The sequence below is a fragment of the Cyprinus carpio genome, unplaced genomic scaffold, assembly GCF_018340385.1.
Source record: "Cyprinus carpio isolate SPL01 unplaced genomic scaffold, ASM1834038v1 S000006601, whole genome shotgun sequence".
Taxonomy (NCBI): Eukaryota; Metazoa; Chordata; class Actinopteri; order Cypriniformes; family Cyprinidae; genus Cyprinus; species Cyprinus carpio.
In genome coordinates, this window is record NW_024879247.1 from 129,286 (window position 1) to 144,614 (window position 15,329).

General features: G+C 37.8%; 2 protein-coding genes across 3 annotated transcripts; both read right to left on the bottom strand.

Moving 5' to 3' along the window:
- Positions 1–1,323: 1,323 nt before the first annotated feature.
- elob (elongin B) lies at positions 1,324–5,095 on the bottom strand. Its single transcript, XM_042754827.1, has 4 exons — positions 4,940–5,095; positions 3,808–3,942; positions 2,850–2,958; positions 1,324–2,760 (listed from the first exon to the last, which is right to left on the bottom strand). The coding sequence occupies exons 1-4, from the start codon at positions 4,940–4,942 to the stop codon at positions 2,648–2,650; spliced, it is 360 nt and encodes a 119-aa protein (XP_042610761.1). The 5' UTR covers positions 4,943–5,095; the 3' UTR covers positions 1,324–2,647.
- Positions 5,096–6,286: 1,191 nt separating this feature from the next.
- Positions 6,287–10,436, bottom strand: LOC122144137. 2 transcript variants are annotated; one of them, XM_042754836.1, is made up of 13 exons: positions 10,371–10,436; positions 9,219–9,417; positions 9,072–9,098; positions 8,661–8,728; positions 8,462–8,561; positions 8,303–8,377; positions 8,107–8,184; positions 7,703–7,942; positions 7,433–7,539; positions 7,179–7,344; positions 6,639–6,726; positions 6,498–6,541; positions 6,287–6,371 (listed from the first exon to the last, which is right to left on the bottom strand). In XM_042754836.1, the coding sequence occupies exons 1-12, from the start codon at positions 10,397–10,399 to the stop codon at positions 6,510–6,512; spliced, it is 1,209 nt and encodes a 402-aa protein (XP_042610770.1). In that variant the 5' UTR covers positions 10,400–10,436; the 3' UTR covers positions 6,287–6,371; positions 6,498–6,509. The 2 variants fall into 2 exon arrangements, with proteins under 2 accessions (XP_042610770.1, XP_042610771.1); XM_042754837.1 differs by having other exon boundaries at positions 6,287–6,396.
- Between the last annotated feature and the right edge of the window lie 4,893 nt (positions 10,437–15,329).

The window sequence follows — 15,329 nt, forward strand, 5'->3', positions numbered from 1 at the left end:
TCTTAAAGATCAGATTGCTTATAGCCCATAACGAAAATAAAATACGATCGATCATAATAATCAATAATAATTCACAAAGTAAAAACACGGTACACATGTAGTTAAAGCGAAATTGAATGGAGGAATTTGAGTAATTGTAAAAGTCCAAACGCGGATTTCCTTTTTGTATTGATTCAATATTTAGTCATTTTATTCTGGAAAGGGCCTGATCTTCTTGATGTTGAATAAAGCAAATCTGCAGGACTGGGCGGTTTTAGCAATGTGGTCTGAGAAAGTCAGCTGATCATCAATCATAACTCCAAGGTTTCTGGCTGTTTTCGAAGGAGTTTTGGTTGATGTGCCTTACTGGATGGTGAAGTTGTGATGAAACGATGGGTTTGACGGAACCACGAGCAGTTCTGTCTTGGCAAGGTTGAGCTGAAGGTAGAGAAATGTCTGTAAGACAAGCTGAGATGTGAGCATGTGAACATTCATGTGAAACCTATAAATACAATTAACATTAAGCAATACTCATTTCTAAAACTCATCTCTTCTTCGAAAAGAATTTAAGGACGTCTGAATAAAATTCTATTTATTTAAACCAACTCTGTTTCGTATACTTGTTGATCATGTTGTAAACATATTTCCAGTGTGTAACATTTCTGCTATTCAGCTATTAAAGTAACTTGTCTCTTACATCAGTCAAGTCCTCCAAATACACTTCTAGGCTCGTTACAAATCGGGTCTGAATGAGAGACGGCCTGTGTCCCAATGTGCATACTTTCAGTTCTAAATTCTATAAGATTTTAGTCATTTTCAATACTATTTAGGGTGGTTAGTATGTACATTGGGACGGTTCTGGGTTGAATGAATCGTCGGTGATCCAATCTGAATCGTTCAGGTTTTGTGAACTTTTCACTGAAAAGTTCCAGGGCACCTAAACCCCCACATATTACAGAAGTGTTTGGGGAAGTTTTTACACGGATGCGTTTAGTCTTACTAATACAGAAACTGAAACATAACTTAATCTTAGAAATCTTCCACTTTTAAGTTTCAAATGGGAAAATTGTCATTTATGCATTTGAAATCCCATTTCAAGGTGTTTCTCCACTAATTTCAATAGTATTTTCAATCACTTAATATCTGAAAACACTGAGTTGAGTCTTGCTTTTCCTTTTTCTTGTTAATTTTCTTCCTCCTGTCTTTTGTCGCTCTTTACTTTTGTTCCATTGTTGGTTGTTATTCTGTAATGTAGCAATCATATCTTCACATTTATAAATAATAATAAAAAAAAACTAAAACCCCAAAAGCAGCACCATTAATAAACAGACGCTGAACATTAGACAAGGAGTGGAAAAGGGCTGATTTTAATTAATTTAAACGCAGTTACAGATACCGCAGCATGATTTTCTTTTCTGTTTTTAACTTCTTTTTGTTTGTTGGTTTGTGTTTGTAAGAGCACTGTGAAGGAACACTGCTGTCTCTGAGAAGAATACGGGTGAGTTCGCAAAAACATTAGGATCCGTTTTTTTCTTTTTTGGGGGGGATGAACGCAACCTCAGCATTTGTGTTAAAGTTAAACATTCACTTGTTCAAGCAACTGTGCCCAAAGGCTTCATTCTCATTGATCTTTACATTTTTACTTTCCACTATTTCAAAATGCCACACACACGCACACAAAAAAAAAAAAAAAAAAACAGACTAGCATTTACCCTCCCCTTTGATTTAAATACAAAATCAGGGAATTAAATGTCAATACTTAAGCTTCCAAACAAATATTCAAAAAGAAACAAGCGGCCAACACACCACTCCTCCAACAAAAGGACTGTAAAGAAAAGCAAAACACACGTTGCAACAATGCGAGTGGAAAAATGTATTTACAATGAAACCACTGTATGTCAGAATTCACCTTAACCATGTGCTGTGTATTCATTTGCAGGCATCCATGCCCACTCTGATGCTCAGTAAGTTTACACTATATTAAGTTGGTAACATAAAACGGTTCAGCCTATGGCCTTTGCACCCCAATAAAATTATGCAGGATCTAAATAAGAATAGTTATAATATCAATACTCATTAACACACAACAGCATACTGTAAATGCGATCAGTAAAGTGGGCATTTGTTAAACCTTAACAGCCACAAACACAAACCCACCCCGCCCCTATCAGATTGAAACACACACACAAAAAGCACAAAACGTTAAACTCTCCAAACATAACATTTGCGTGAATTAAATAAGAAGCACGGGTTTAAATACTCCGATATCTAACCACCTCTGACGGTTGACTAACAGCTGTCTGACAAATGAGCAATTCATCCAGAAATCAAGGGAAACATTACCAAATCAAAATGGGACGTTGTGATTGGTGGATTAACCTGTAGATGAGCAGACACACTGGAAGGGTTTGCGACAATACAGTGAGAGTAAGCTGCTAGTGCTCGATGGGACGTGAGGAGGAACAGGGAGAGCGATTCAAATTCCCAGCAAAGTTACAATATCACACAAGATCACTCTCACTCATGCTTCCCCCCCCTCTTTTTGTAACTCAATACGCACCGCCATCTTAAAACGCACGTGTTTTGCTTGTCCGCTGTTTTGGACACTCGTTACCCCCCGCTGTCTCACCCCCACCCTCCCCCCAACCCTTTATCTTCAGTTCCTCCTTCACTGCACGGCTTGTTCGTTGGCAGTGCTGCCCGAGTCTTGAGGCTTCATGACATCAGGAAGCTCGGGAGGGCTGGAGAAGGCCTCTATTCTTAGAGGCTCAAAAGCATCATCTGTGATAAAAACAGACACGGTAGGAAGATTCAGATCACCGAATATCACATAGCAGGAAACGAGGCAAGCGACTGAAACAAGAGCTCACCACTGATGCGAAAAGCCAGTCCTACTGTGGCGGGAGCCTGAGGCCTGGCTGTCTGGTTTGTGAACCCACAGTCTCCAAGAGTCTTACTATCTTCTAGCAGCATGTCATCCTGCGGGACGTGGAGAGATTGTTTAATGAAGCGCATAATATACTCAAATCACAACAGCCTATGTTTGATATATTCTGTGTGTGTGGTCATTCAGAAACTGGCCATTCTTTTTATGCAACACATGTTCCCACTTACTGTCACTGAATAACGTATTAAACTCACAATTTTTTAAAGAGTGGGATATTACTAGTTCATTGTACTTTATCACAAGATCACAAAGTGAGTTTGAGCAGACTTTTTCCCACATTCACACATATATAATGTTTAGTGTGCTTTAGAGAAGGCTGTTTAAAGGAAGTAGTTTTCACGTTCAAAACGTTTGAAGACTCGTATAATCACAGAGGCTGCATTTACTTAATCAAGAATACAGCACAAACACTAATATTTTAAAATATCAATACAAGTTAAAGAACTTTTCTATTTTAAAATATTCTCAAATGTAGTTTATTCCTGTGACGGCAAATCTGAATTTTCAGCATTATTACAGTCTTCAGTGTCACATGATTCTAATACGATCTGCTGCTAAAGAAACATTTTTCATAATTATTAATCTTGATAAGTTTTGCTGTTTTTGCATTTTCTGAACTAAAAATCTTTTCTAACGATGTGTGTATTAACTGCCGCTTTTGATCAGTTTAATGCATCCTTGCTGAATAAAAGTATTAATTTCTCTTAAAAAATCTTACCAGCTCCAAATTTTGTAACATAGTGTGAAATTACGTAACTTGGAATGCTTTTATTTCTACATAAAAGGAATGACCCAACTACACACAACCTTCAGGATATACTAAAAGAGCTTTAACACTAATAATTTACACATTAATTAATATGAAAACCTTCTTTGCTGACCTTATAAAGCCTCTGATCCTCTGGCGCTCGCTTTAGGATGCCCTCCACAATCCGCTTCAGCTCGTAGACTGTGGTAGACTCCTTGGCATCTGTGAAGATGGTTGTCTTGTGACGTCTGATCATCAGAAAGACATCCTGAACAAAAACAAGGATCCAATCCTCTCATCATCAACACATCTTGATTTATACTGAGTTCAGTCCTCCACAGCATAAGCTCCTGGCTTGAATTTTTACACAACATTTCTTGTCCTTCACACAACAAAATTAAACACCAGTCACCTTAGAACTTCTTCAACTCTCAACTCCACAAAAAAAAAAAAGCTGTGTTTGTTGTAATTTACAGGTAGGACAACCACAGGCTTTTTAAAAATGAAACAACAAAGAGAAAAGCAGATGGCGAACAGCAACGCAACGCTTTCTATACAAATAAACCGCTGACAGCTGCAGTTGTGTTAAGTTGCTGTTGACTTAGTTACTGACAACACCTAGGAGAAGCAGCGCGTTTCTGTGCGGTTTGTTTACTGCAAACAGATAACCAGCATCACGCGGTGATGAAAATCCAATCATAATATCTGTAAACGCGGTTAGACCAAGTAAGTTATCTCTTAAAAATGGACGTGCACACTGGAGCTAGTAACAACGGTAGCACAAAACATGCTAGCACCCCATCTTTTGATGATTATCTAATTTTACATGTATTGTGCGGACGAGATTAAATGACTAACGTTAGAGGAGCGTGTAAAAAGGCACAGCCCAGACTGATCAGTGACAGGACCAGTCCGTTCCTACATGACGGAGCTGTCATGAAATCAACACCGCGGCTCGGATACACAGAAACAAAACAAAGCGGTTTGCCCACTGGTTTTTAATATTGGCCGACCAGAGCGGTCGTCGAGCGCAATGTACTCCCAATCTAATTAGTAACACGAGTAAACTGGGCGGATTTAGCAGGGAATGTTAGCCGGGCTGCTAAAAATATTACGAAACAAAGAGGACTGTGTAAAGGCTGCGTGTACTCGCGTTAGCCACTCCAACCAGCGGCTAGTTTGCGGATAATCCGTTACACTAACATTTCCAGACTTCAAAACGACAGAATACGTTCGATCTGGGTTTGAATCGCTTCCTCACTCACCATTTCTCTACGAGTGTTTCGCTGACTTCTTCCACTATCCCACGCTGCACTGCGGAAATCAGAGCGCTCGAGCCAGTCCTCCACAATCCCAGATGTCTTTGCGCGAGCAGCGCCGCCGCCGACAACTCTTTTCTGTTCTTTTACTGTCTATGCCGGAGACGCGCCCTAGTGGCCTCACACGGTTCACTGCTTATTTTTGAACTAACACTTGTTGCACAGGGACAATCCATTTAATTAAATGTACTGTTAAGTTTGGCTATTTCTGTAAAAAAAATAATTCTTGTGCATATCGTATGCTCAAAAATGCAGTGTGTGGGATTGCTGGCCAAACTGGTTCATTAGAATGGTGCACATTGTAGAATGTATCTGGGACTTTGTGGCTTCCAAATGACACCCTGGAGCACAAAACCAGTCTTAAGTCGCTGGGGTATATTTGTAGCAATAGCCAACAATACAATATGGGTCAAAATTATCGATTTTTCTTTTATGCCAAAAATCATTAGGATATTAAGTAAAGATCATGTTCCATTAAGATATTAATTTCCTACCATAAGTATATCAAAACTTAAATTTTGATTAATAATATGCATTGCTAAGGACTTCATTTGGACAACTTTAAAGGTGATTTTCTCAATATTTAGAATTTTTTTTTTTTTTTTGCACCCTAAGTTTAAATATTTACAAAAAAAAAAATCACCAAAATAACGTACGATCCTAATAAACCATACATCAATGGAAAGCTTATTTATTAATAACCCTTATGACTGGTCACAAATACAGAAACGAAATACACAAAGACATGACGTCATCAGGAGTATAAACAGTTTATTCTGATGTCATTTGTATAACCAGAGTTTTATTACAAATACCATGGTTAAACTATGATTAGTGTAGCAAATCCATGGTTAATTTGTGGTTACCATAGTTTATCCATGGGTTTTTTTGTAGTAAAACCATAGTTAATTTTCGTAAGGGCTTTGATGTTGAGGCAACATCATAAAAGGTTTATTTGAAAAGAAAAAAAAAACAATCATGCACACTTCATTTCAGGCTGCCACAATATCCTTTAGGATTGCCTGCAACTCTCAGGAGTATTTGTGGATTTATTAACATTAGATTATCTCTTGCTGGCTCAATCTGCTTGAATCGGTTATTTACAAATGCTACAAATGACTAAAGAAACCTTGTCTTTTCACACTCCTTTCCAAGTATTTTCTTTTACAGTTAGTACTACTCTCTTTAATGGTCTGTATTCACAACGCTGCCAACAATTTCAATATGAAAATCACAAATAAGATCTCAGTCTGGGTTTCTCTTTCAGTCCGACTTTAACAGCTCATTATTTTACATCCTTCGCCCCAGCAGTCTGTACTGCTTCCTCTTCCTCACTGGACCTTCAGTCTGAAGCCACACACTGGTCACATTAGGCACACTAGCAACAGAGGAAACAAAAGACCCTGTTGGTTAAGCAGCAGCAATTTTTTAGTTTATGAAACTGAATGACAAGGTACAACAATATCTCTATGCAGTAATAACAGAACTGTTCATTCACACTTACCCGCTTTTTGTTTTATGAAATGACTATGCAGTCCGCGGATTCTCCTGTGTTAACAAAAGTTGAATGATAATTACTACAGACGTGGAGGGAAAGCAGACAGACAGGTAAACTGAGATTTAGATATGAGATGATCAAACTCACGGAATATTCGTTTTAGTGCCTCGATTTCTTTTAAAGGGTTTGGTTTCTGGATTTTGAAGGTGTATTTTGCAAGGTCATCTTCACTGAGCTTGATTTGGACAAAAGCAAAACACTCGAATGTCATAATATCCTTTATGCATACACTACCATTCAGAAGCCTGAGGTCATTAAGGGTCTTCTCAAAATAAATTAATACTTTTATACAGCAATATGAGAGCGATTTCTGAAGGATCACGTGACACTGAAAACTGGAGTAACAGCTAGTTATCACAGAAATAATTTACATTTGAAAATAAATACGTTTTGATGAGTATTAAAAAAAATAATAATGATTGTTCTGACCCCAAACACAATGGTAGTGTAAATAAATTATTTTGTACATAATTGTGCAGAATCACAAAATGAAACCGTACTGCATTTGTCCATATCTACACGAAACAAAGTAACTCTGCAGCAGATTCTTGACATAATCATAACCAGTAACACAATGGTTGTGGGCTGCCAGTGTGAACAGAGCTGTTGTAATATCACAATACATACTGGCTGATCCCTGGGTGATGTGTAGGGTTTAGTTCCCTCACTGCGGTGGAGTGACAGAGGTCTGTGTTTGGTTTCTGGGTGCACACTGCAGTTGAAGCGCAGCACGCTGACAGGCAAACGAACATGCCAACTCTCTGGATACTTCTTTACCAGATTTTCCACCATACTGTAAAGAAACCATACCATAGTTTTTTTCAAAATAACTCTGTGCTCTGTTAACATCACGATTTATGTCCAAACAACTCTAAACTTACTTAACAATGTGGTATTGTGTGTGGGGCTCAAGCTGCGAAGCCTGGTGATGCCGAGAGACGAGGGAGATGTCCTTTATCATCAGAATATTATTGAGGGCTCTGTTAACCTTGACAAAAGAAAGCAAAAAGATTAAAGATCAAATATTAAACAGTATTGAGACACTGAAATAACCTTTCAGCACATTTAAATGAATAAAAATACAATTTACAAGTACAGATAAATGAAACCTGCACTAATGCTCTGACATTATCCAGTGAATCACGACTTACCGTTCGGACCTGGATCCCTCGAGCACCCCAAGGTGTGAGAAATCCCAGAGGAAACCCGTATCGGGAAATGGCATCACACATAAGCAGGGCAATGGAATCAGAATTAGGCTTTTCTGATGGAAAGATTTCAATCCACTTGGTGTAATAATCACAGATGACCACGATGTGGCTATAGGGGCCTTTGCTTTCTTGAAAAGGCCCTGTTACATCTATACTCAGCCACTGCCATCTCTCCGTCACCTAGACGGAAAAATTAAGATAAAAAGGAAATCTAAATGAACAGGTAAAACTAAGGTAAGCCACACTTTCACTTTCATAACTATTATGGCTACTATTTAATGTCTTCACACAGAAATCCCGCTGTGACAGAGGACTAAAAAAGGCCAAATCTGTAAAAGGCATACCCGGATAAACTGAGTGCTTGGATTTTCAGGTGTTTCAAGAGGCGCATCATCATCATAGGCGACGTCATTTCCAGGATCCTGCACACACATACAAAGAGTAAAACAATGCTAAAACACCATTCAGGAGACTATTCTCAGATCTGTAAGGCTTAAGTTTATACATTCACAGACTGTAATAATGTAAAGGTCTACATACACTAGCATCATCATCATCTTCATCATCATCATCAGCCTCATCATCACCCTCCGAAAGCTTCATCCAGTGAAAGCTCTGTGAAAACACATTGACTGGTGTGTAATGTACAAGTCAGTGTATAAGATGCTCGACAAAAGACAGACAGAAACAATTATTAACCTGTGGTTTGCAGTAGTCATCGTGGAAGCTGCCAGCGTGCAAGAGGCCAAGGCTGGACCCATCAGAATCCACAGGCACACGAACAAACTTCCCCTCAAGCCTATCAAACCCATGGATGAGAGACGTTAATAGTAAGACAACCAGAGAAAATTAATCATTTTGCAAAAAACTAACAAATACATAGGCTAACACACATTACCGTGGTGTTACTGGTGCCGATACTGCGGTTGGTTTTGTTTTGATAGGCACTTCAACTGGCTTACGATTCTGAAAAAACACAAAACAAGTGAATAATGTCAAAAAAAGATGAAAACACTTTCTAATACAGCTTTAAAACAATGGATCTCAGGACACAGATTTTATATTCTTGAGTGTAAGCCAAACCCCTCTGACCTAAAAGTTCATACCCTCCTGAGATCTATATACCATAAACTGCATAAGACCAATAATACACAAAATATTTAAATGACAAAGGCTGAAAATGAAAACCAGCAATTCTGGATTGTTTGGAAACGCTTTGATGTAAAGAACCACTGCTTTCTGGAAATGTATTTACTACAATTTTTACTTGATATGACGAGGAGTGATTCTTCTAACCTCCCGTACGTACCAGAGATCGTCTCTTGACAGCTGGGACCTGTGAAAATCATGAAAAGAACACATGGATTATGAGCAGAAGCGAGAAAAAAAAAAACACGGGTATTTGCATTACAAGTCACAACATTTCAAAGACATGCACAAAACTGTTCTGACTTGCCTTCCACTGCAGATGTTTAGGGAAGTTAAAGATAGTCGGGACGGCATTTTTGCGCAGTCGTTTGTGGCTGCCCACTTGTTCAAAGCAGTCCTTCTCAAAATGATCCGAGCACAGGACTGAGTTCCCAGTTGGCCACCAGTTCTGCCATCTCATCCGCCGGAGCCACTCTCTCACTCTCAAGCCGTCAGCTAGCGGGAATCTGGAGCACGGACACAGAAGTAAACACACACACCTGCATAAGCGGGTTCATGCATGCGTCACAAAACCATAACAATGCTGGACAAATATGCGTGCATTTAAATACACATTATATTGGGGGTTTGTTTGAAACTTTACGAACATGAGATATATAAATACACAACTTACTTGTGAAAGAAAAACTCGCCCCCTGTTGTACGCCTCTTTATACTCTCTATCTGAACGCTTCTTGCACTTATAGGCTGAACACACTGGCAATTTTTTATTCAATTCCAATGCAATTTCAAACGTTAACAGACATATTTTGTATTTCCGGAAACAGTTCTTCTGGTGGGATCTAATGGCAGATTGAACACTGGGAGTACTGCCACCTAAGGGACACTTTAATAATCTCCGTTTTGCGATGGAGCCCCATTTTCCTTCTTTGCTGAGAGCTGTCCTGTCTGACCCTCCTCATTTCCAGCTCTGATTGCTGTTTAAACAAACAGTATTGATAAAGAACCCTCAGTGCTTTCAACTACAATCAGTGCTTCTGTTAAAAATTTTTTTTTTTTTTTTTTTTGTGAACGAATCGTTCTTGGTCACTTATAAGGAAAGTTCGCCCACAAATTAAAATTTACCCTCATGTAATTTCAAACCCACTCCCATTATGTTCAAGTCTTGACAGAAAACTTCTCGGGTTTCATTTAAAATGTCTTATCCTTTCTGTCTAATTGGGTTTGGACATGAGGCTGAGTAAATGACACAATTTTCATTTCTGAGTTTTGAGATTTCTGAACTATCCCTCAAGTCTAATTCTGAATGTCTGAAATGTAACGACATTACGTTTTTATTTAGACCACTGCTGTCTTTTTCTATAGTTTGATTAAGTCAAGGTTACAAAAATAATGATAACTCACCTACCTGTATTTATTAAATTTTAAACACAAGACTGAAGTTGAATGACTCACTCACTCGTAGCACTCAGAGACATAGGTCGCCATGCACAGATAACATGAAAAAAGAACCAGTAAACGAATCTTTTTGGTTCAAAAGATTCGATTCACTTTAATAAAAGAAACTCGCTAATGCTAATCAATCAACAGCTTCTCAAAAATGCAACACGGCACACACAAAACGAGATGATGACAACAGTCCCGTCAATGATTACATTTTACAGTAGAGTTTGTAACTGCATTCACACACACACACGCACACACATACAAATTACAAATACGTTACGTCTGTAAATGTATTTTTGGCAAAGCTGAAGCATGTCTGATTATTTCTGATTAGCAGCTACACGATATTAAAACATCTGTTATACATTATGTATGTTTTGTTTAGGGGCTTTTAAACATCTGAGGATTAACTTATGTTACTTGGAACTTGCAACAAACATCTTAAACTTACGTGTGAAAAGAAAAGTCGCCCCTTTTGTATGCCTCTTTATATGATCCATCAGAGCGATTCTTGCACTTATAAGCTGAACAAAACGGGCATTTTCGAACAGAATATGTTACTGCTCCATTCAGTTTCACCAGTTTCGTCTCATCGGGCAACAGCAGCAAACGACTGTGACTGTTTTGTATTTCCGGATGCTGTTATTCACTGAGAGACCCATTACCGCCATCTACAGGACCATCGTCTGATACTGCAGCCAGTTACACAATCCGTTTCGAAAAAGACTATTTATTTATTCATTTATTTATCTATTTATCTATTTAGTTATTTATTTATCTATATTTCTGAAAGGAAACGAGAGCACTGTGCATTTATTTTATGAATATGTTTTTTTTTTATTTTGGTGCAATTGAACATTTTTGTTAAAAATAATACAAACTTTAATATGTGAAATAAAACAGATATGTTTTATTTTTTAAAAGATAATTATATTGAATTTAAAATGTGATATATTATAAATGTACTTATTAAATACGGAATATGTTTTTTTTACCATAATATTCTTATGTTTATCTCAGTATTTTTATTTGCTATGATTGCTGTTTTTAATGTTGCCTTTGATTCATTGGTTCATGGTTTTATAAGAAAGTTGCATTTAATTAAATGGATTTATTAATTTTCTTACTACTTACATATTTACTCACAAAACCGATTTACATGTCAAACTACTAAGCACATATGATTTTCACAGCTTTGTTATCTATAGATTTTAAAAGTCTGTATTATTTAAAATACATTTCAAATATTTTATTGTTTAAATAAAAATATATTTGTTCGATAATAAATAAATAAATAGGCTACAAGAAAAGAAAAGAAAAAGATAAAGAATACAAGTTTTTCTTCGATTCATGTTGCGCCTCCATCCTCCAGTCCGGTTAGAGGCACCAATGCGCCAAAAGGTGGCTTGCCAAGATTACAAGAATAAGACAATGACAACGAAGCCCATTAAATGACAGCTTATGTCCCTGGATACTGAAAACACAAACCTTACCATCAGACGTCTTTTGAGTCCGCTGCAGAAACACACACAGATTAAGATTTAATTCAGTAAAACGCTAGAGATATTGGCGTTGTCCTTGTTATTGGCGGGAATAAGCAGGAATATATATCGAGGTGATATGCAACTTTAAAGATGATGTTTAGAAAGAGGAGAATGATGACACATCTGGTCCAGAACCATGCACAACAGAAAATGAGCACCAGGAAGGTTGGTGTCTATTTTTGATTCTCTCTCTATTTTTATTTTTTAATTGTGGTGCATTAATGTAACCAGTTAAAGCTGATTAGAAAAAAAAATAAATCTCTGTTTTTTCCTGCTTGTGTTGGTTTTTAATAATTTATAATAACAGGCTTGATGGAAGTGAAAGAGGAAAGTCACATTCTGAATGAAATGGAGGAGAGACACCGAGCTCATGATGTCCTCACAAAAGAAAAATCATTGATTTGCTCCCAAACCGCAAAAAACAATTTCTCACAAAGCAGCACTCAGAAAACAGCCAAAAAGCCTTTCACCTGCGCTCTGTGTGGAAAGCAGTGCGCCCACAGAGGCCACCTGAACGATCACATGTTAACTCACACCGGAGAGAAGCCGTTCGCTTGCCCTCAGTGCGGGAAGAGCTTCTCACGCAGAAGAAGCCTGAACGATCACATACTAATTCACAACGAAGAGAAGCGCTTCGTCTGTCCTCAGTGTGGAAAGAGGTACAAACGCAACGAACACTTTCGGACTCACTTACTAAGTCACGATGGAGGCAAACCCTTCCCCTGCTCACAGTGCGGAAAGAGTTTCAGTTTTAAAACGAACCCTTAACGATCACATCAAAATTCACACTGGAGAGTGTCTGCACACGTGCCTTCAGTGCGGAAAGAGTTTCCTGAATAAAGGACACCTTAAGGATCACATCAAAATCCACACCGGAGAGCGACCTTTCACCTGCGCTCAGTGTGGAAAGAGCTTCATCAGTAAACAGAACGTGACATCTCACATGAGAATCCACACCGAGGAGAAGCCTTTCAAATGCACATAAGCCAACCCTTAATGCCCGTGGGCAAGCTGTCTGAAAAATCCACATGCGCCACTCTCACTCCGAAGAAAGGGAGTTTACCTGCGAGCACTGCAATAAAAACCTTTGTTTTAGAGTTCTTACCTGAAGAGACACTTGAAGATTCACCAGAACGAGAAACCTTTCGTCTGTTCGGTGTGCGGGGAAAAGTTTTTTTATGGCTCCTGTGTTTCAAAGCGCACCAGAAAATACACGAGGGTGTGAAAAACCCATGTGTGCTCCGAGTGCGGCAGGGCCTTTGCCACGGCCGATTATTTGATAAAACACCACAAAATCCATATGGGGAGAACGGCCCCGTACGTGTGCTTATACTGCGGAAAGAGATTTACTAAGAAAAGCAAACCCTGGTAGATCATGTGAGGCTGCACACTGGAGAGAAGCCGTACACATGCGCTCAGTGTGGAAAACAGTTTTCACCTCAAGAAAAAGGTCTAAGCTATCACAGAGAAAAGCATTGTCCTCAAAGGTGCCAAAGTCATGTTCAGCTGAAATCCGGACAGTGCCGGATATGCCTAAAGATTGCGTTTCTACCATTACATCTACAACCTTTAGTGGTGAATGAGCTCTCATTCGATGTGAATGGGCAGCAGAAAGTTTGTGTATCTAGTACTTTATTGTAAAAGAACATTTAAGGGAAGGAAATAAAACAGATAAGCAAGGCAGTGAGAGTGGAGTCTGGGAAACTGTACATATTTTAGAATACATATAGATGTAAATGTAGCTCTGGCTCTTTTCAGCACTGCACTCATTGTCTTCTGTCTTCCATTTTTATTTCCACAGTGTGAAGGATTTCTGAATGAACTGTTCATTTTAAAATCTTCCCAGTCTACTGAAATTTTTTTTTTTTTGACATCAGCTTCAAACATTACAATGCACATGATAACTTGTGTTAAATCTACAACAAGTAAATCCACTACAGCAAGCTAATTACTCTTCAACAGTGATCCTATCCACCTTATTTTTCAACGTGGAAGTAAGCTTTTTTTTGTGAATGCGATTGACTTCCGGTTCATTAGCTGCTGTATGGAAATAATGAGAAGAAAAACAACATACAGTAAACTGTAAAACTGTGTGCGCTACAAACTCATAACTAAGATAATACTTTAAAATAATATGGTAAGACATACCAGTTTTCTATATTTGAGCAGCAAAACAAGCTGTTTTGTTTAATTGTTGTACAGTGTGAAAATAATTACGCTATATTGATGTTCGCATGCCCATTAGCCGCAGCTGTATCCCAACTGACCTTGTCCTGCTCTAAGAGAAAAATAAGGTGGTATCCAGCTACTGCAAAAGTTCAAAGACAGGTTTCTGAAGATGTTCTGCGCACTTGTTTCTCTGAAGCATAAGCTCTATAGTATATTTAGAGGGGGTCAAGCATGCACCTAGAGGAATAGCCTATATAAAAAAAAAGTAGCCTTTTTGTATTTATTTATTTTTTTATGAATTTATTCCAAAGTAGAATTGTCCTGGTCAAAAAATTATATAATTCTTGTAGATGATTCAATCAAGGCAAATTCCAAGATCTAAGTAAGCTGTATAGAAAATAATATACTGTGCATTAAAATGAGATTTTAAAGCATGTAAGAAACCAAAAAAATAATAATAAATAAATAAAATAAAAAAATGAAACGCGTTTTTATATATTTAGATTTTATTCATTTCACAATTTGAATTTTTTTTCTTTGTGTTTTTAATTTGGTGCTAGTGTTTATGGAACTAAATATAAAAATTAATGTATTACGAAATATGATTACTCATACTCTTTGGCATGATACACAGAATTGCTGCTGATTGTGATTGTACATGTTTACTGTACTGTAATAAAAAACAATTGAATGAAGGGTGTTGTGTGTGTGGTTCATGCTAACAGTAGTAGGTGGCGGTAGTGCGCTATTTAAGTTTGCCAGTTGCTATCAAACTGATGAAAACAGCCTCTTTCTCTACAGAAAAGGAACGGAGGTCAAATCCCACTTGATGGGTTTTTAATGATAAAAATGAGAACTCACAGAGAAAACCTTCACATGCCCTCAGTGTGGAAAGAGGTTCCCACACAAAGGAAACTTCAAGAGGCACATATTAAGTCACAAAAAAAGAAGCTGTACACTTTTAATCTATCATAGAAAAAAACAGTGTTCTCAAAGTGCACAGCATTCACGTTCAATTTGAGTGAAGGTTGTGTCAGATGAGTTCAATTTCTTGTACTGTGACTGAATATATCAAGGGAAATATGGCCATTTTAGCTGTGAAATTATTTAGGATTGATTCAAGATTTAAGTTTATTGAATCTCTTTTGAAATTTTTAAGCAAGGCCAGTAATGTTTGTGTGCTGATTGTGCATTATGAAATACAAACATTCTGTCAAAATGATGTACGTGTGATCACTGTTCAATTAATGCAATGAAAA

What these genes read in the sequence shown, in the direction of transcription:
- elob (XM_042754827.1), bottom strand. An exon ending in AGGATCAGAGGCTTTATAAG is followed by an intron (nt 2,959 to 3,807) that starts GTCAGCAAAGAA and finishes CACGTCCCGCAG; the next exon opens with GATGACATGCTGCTAGAAGA. An exon ending in ACTGGCTTTTCGCATCAGTG is followed by an intron (nt 2,761 to 2,849) that starts GTGAGCTCTTGT and finishes TTTTTATCACAG; the next exon opens with ATGATGCTTTTGAGCCTCTA.
- LOC122144137 (XM_042754836.1), bottom strand. Translation starts at nt 10,399, where the DNA reads ATGGCGACCTATGTCTCTGAGTGCTACGA. An exon ending in AAGATGATGATGATGCTAGT is followed by an intron (nt 8,185 to 8,302) that starts GTATGTAGACCT and finishes ATGTGTGTGCAG; the next exon opens with GATCCTGGAAATGACGTCGC. An exon ending in ACACAATACCACATTGTTAA is followed by an intron (nt 7,345 to 7,432) that starts GTAAGTTTAGAG and finishes GTTTCTTTACAG; the next exon opens with TATGGTGGAAAATCTGGTAA.